Source organism: Malurus melanocephalus, unplaced genomic scaffold, assembly GCF_030028575.1.
Source record: "Malurus melanocephalus ecotype Western Australia unplaced genomic scaffold, MMel_1.1 scaffold_582, whole genome shotgun sequence".
Lineage (NCBI taxonomy): Eukaryota > Metazoa > Chordata > Aves > Passeriformes > Maluridae > Malurus > Malurus melanocephalus.
Window position 1 is genome coordinate 190,468 of NW_026623814.1, and position 3,814 is coordinate 194,281.

The window sequence follows — 3,814 nt, forward strand, 5'->3', positions numbered from 1 at the left end:
TTTTTTTTTGCATGGAGAAGATTATGTACCTCACTAAGCCAAGGGATTTTAAAGGTATCTTTTTTTCAGGTGTCTAGTGCGACATAAATTTTATGACCATAGAAATGAAATAGCCTTTGCCCTGCACTCTCGTGATCTTATTTTTTATAAGTCAAGTGTGTGCAGAAAAACATACTTCACTTAAATTCGAAAGTGATCAGATACCTAATAGCTGTACCCTTTCTTTCTAACAAACTCCTTGAAACAGAGAACTTCCTTTAATTTTTGATGTGAATGACAGAACCCCTTGTAGCTGCAGTTCGCTCCCRGCCCTGTCATAGCTACCGCAGTTTCTGGAGTCTCTAATTCTAAAACAGGGGGTATTGCTGCTTTACAGGCAGGTATACCTGTGTTCTCTTCTGGCAGACAGCACTGAAAACTACATTAACTGTGATTAAGTCATATGATTGTGTAACCCCTTCCATGTAGTTCCATATATGAGGAAGTTCTTTAAAACAATCAGTTAAAAAAAAGACCAAAGTAAAATGAATTTCTTTAGTATTTTTTTTCTGATCTGTAAGGGATCTGATTCCTAAGACAAAGACAATTTCTAACTCTTTACCTGAAAAAACCCAACAAACAATGGTATCTTGGGGTAATTACTTAGTATAAGCTGGGGGACCTACATGGATCTACAATTATTTCGTTATCTTCCATAAACCTTTCCATTTAAAGTTTCTGGAAAATACATAGAGTATTTTAAACATTTAGAGAGGGCTTATTTTCAGTTTTGCTCYTCATGCCTGAAGCAACATTTGTGGGAAGATACACCAGAGAAGGCTTTCACACTGCACGAGTGCTACTTATTTTTATACGGATAAAGAAACCTGTTCACCAGCACTCCTGTAGTCTATAAATTTTCTCTCTCTTCAGAACATTTATTTAGTACAGTATCATTAAACGGTTTTCAATATCTTTGACATTAATACAAAGAAACTGGGTTCTAAACCAGGAAAAGAAGTTTTGCATGTGCAAGGACTGTACAACAGGATTCAATTTGGCAAAAAGTCATAATTCTTCTCTAACATCACCCTAAGTAGGAGCCTATGTACCATTTCATGTTGAAACTACAGCATTCATTTACACAGTAGTAGAGCACTACATAATTATTAATTTTATTTTTTTTTTTGATGACTGGTACTAGACAAATCATCTTCTTTGCCCTTGAAACCTGACATTTCAGTCTTCAGCTCAAGGAGTCTCTACTCCGCAAAAGCAAAAGCTGTATCTATATCTATGTGCAAGGTATTTACTCTTCCCTTCAAAACTTTGAATTCTTTCTGTTGGGCAGTTCAGTTGAGCAGAAACATTATATTTTAATTTCTTAGTCAAAAAAATTACAACCAAAATTAGAACTAAGTCACTTGGACAGAGCCTTTGACAGTATTTGCGAGATTTATTCTATAGCTTTGACCATTACGTTCTTCATACCATTAGCCCTATCCCTCCTGACACTTTTCTCTGGTCACATTCCTAGACACTGTGCAGCATTAAATAAGACAAGTCAAACATAAATCTTCCCCCTCCTCTTAAACAACCTCCTACAGTATACCCTTATCTGAGAGCGCAGTGAAGATTATATACCTTGCACAGTGAAAACCATTAACCTTGCATCAAGAGAAAACACACAGCACGAAATTCTGTCACTGGGAAATAAAACACTACTGCCAATACATCTGCTACAGGAGATGACAGGCACATCACCTAGAAAGCATGTTATAACCTCAGGGCAAAGCAATCCTATAGCATAACTGCAGGTGACAGTCCCTAGCCAGCAGAGCTCCCTTRCAGGCAAAGCCTCCTGGCTCCTCTCTGCCTGCCGCATGGTGTCCATCTCCAGGGCTGAGGTCCATTCACCAACTTGGGCAGGCTTGCAGACACCGCGTTTGCTTTCTGAACCATTGGGATGTGCCCAGTACTTACCACCACCGCTCCCCTGGACAAACCGCCTCGCAACCCCACCTAAGCCAGCAAAGCTCCCTGACCCAGAGAAGAAAACGTTACCTGGATTTCTCTTGCATGGTACACGATGATGAGCCCGAGCAGGATAATCGTGGAGAGGCTAATAAGGCATTTCAGAGCGAGGGAATACAGAGACTCCTGCAAGAGAAAGACACCTCCGTTCCTCAGAGACCAATGCGCGGGAGCCGCTCCACCCCACCGCCACCCCGGCCCGAGGACCGGCGGCACCGCGCCACCGGACAGTGGGGACACCGCGGGACGGGGACGGGACGGGAGCCGCGGGCGGTGGCACCGGCTGCCGCCCGAGCTGGTACCTTGGTGTAGGCGCCCCAGGAGAGTTCGGTCTCGATGACCATGACGACGATGCCGAACATGCCGAAGATGAGCGCGTAGTCGCTGAGGCGTTTGCGCTTCTCGAAGAGAGCCCGGCGGTGTCCCAGCTTATAGCCGATGTTTTGGTTCTTCTTCTTGCTGGACTTACCCCCGCCGTTGTTGGTGCTGCCCGTGCCGGGGCCGGGGCCGGAGGAGCTGTAGAGCGCTAGGTTGTTGGAATTGTTGTGTTCGGGCTTGGAGACCACGATCTCCGGGGCGGCGGGGCTGCCGGCGGCGGGGGCAGAACCGGCGGCGGCGGCAGCGGCGGGGCTGGCGAGCGGCGCCTGGAGCGGCTGAGACTCGGAGTCCAGGTCGTGCAGGTTCCTGCGGGACGAGCTCAGGTTGCTGAGCGGCCGCATGACGCCGCCGTTGTACCTGCAGCTGCTCATGGCTATTTCGGTGAAGGGGTTGCTCTCCCGGCGCTGCTGCTGCTGCTGGTGATGGTGGTGGTGATGGTGATGATGGTGATGATGGTGAGTGCTGCTGCTGCTGACACTGCTGCTGGGGCTGGCTGCCTGCTGCTGCTGCAGGCTATGGCACTGGTGGTATTGAGAATATTGGTGAGGCTGTCTGGACGCGCCAGCATGGCTGGACGGGGCGAACTCGCTGACGTTCAGCTGGCTGCCGTGCCGGGAGGAGGCGGCGGAAGACAGCGGCGAGGAGTGCGTCCGAAAGGCGCCCGAAAGCGGCGAGGAGGCGCGGAGCAGCAGCGGCAGGTTATCCCCGGCGGCTGCCGCAGCAGCCCCGTAGTAGGCGCAGTTGTTGCACTGAAGGCACGGGCTCTGCTGCTGCTGCTGGAGGAGGCTCTGCTTGTCCTGGCCGTGCTGCTGGCAGTGCGGCGGCGCCGGCGGGCGCTGCTGCTGCTGCTGTTGCTGCTGCTGCTGCTGCTGCTGCTCGGGGCCGAAGCCCGCCGGGAAGTGGCGCGGCGGGTCCATGCCGGGGCCGTTAAAGCCGCAGGAGGACCGGGCGGTGGTGCACCCTGCGCAATGCGTGACGGTCGGCAGGGGAGCGTCCTGCTGCCGCCACGACGGGCCCATCCCGGCTCCCGTAGAATCCAGCCGCCGCGTCCGATTGGTCGGGYGCACCAAAACAACGGGCATCACGTCACCTGGCGGGGGCGGAGCGGCCGCGCCGTCAGCGGGGGGGGCCCCGCGCGGGGATCCCGCCTCCCGCCCCCCGCAGGTGAGGGCTGCCCTCGCCCCCCGCCCGCCCCGCCCGCCAACCGCGCCGCGGAAACCCGGGGCTTCCCGGGGGCGGGGATCGCCCTCGCCCTCGCCTGCYGGCGGAGGGGCTCCGCCGCGGCTCTCCCCGGCGGCTCTCCCCGGCTCCCCACTCACATCTGCGCCTTCTCCGGAACATGGGCGCCGCGTCGCGCTCCGGAGCTGTCCAGCAGCGCCGCCGCCCTGCAAAACACAGCGTGGGGCTCGCTGCCCTCCCGCCG

The 3,814-nt window shown here is 53.3% G+C and overlaps 1 protein-coding gene across 2 annotated transcripts in view; it reads right to left on the reverse strand.

Annotated features, from left to right (window-relative positions):
• KCNN2 (potassium calcium-activated channel subfamily N member 2) overlaps positions 1–3,473 on the reverse strand; it is a 67,462-nt gene extending 63,989 nt beyond the window's left edge. For both annotated transcript variants that reach the window (XM_057382717.1, XM_057382718.1), the window contains exons 1-2: positions 2,316–3,473; positions 2,044–2,139 (exon numbers count right to left, since the gene is read on the reverse strand). In XM_057382717.1, the coding sequence (XP_057238700.1) occupies positions 2,044–2,139; positions 2,316–3,473 (1,254 nt within the window). The remainder of the gene's footprint in view (positions 1–2,043; positions 2,140–2,315) is intronic.
• Positions 3,474–3,814: the final 341 nt, after the last annotated feature.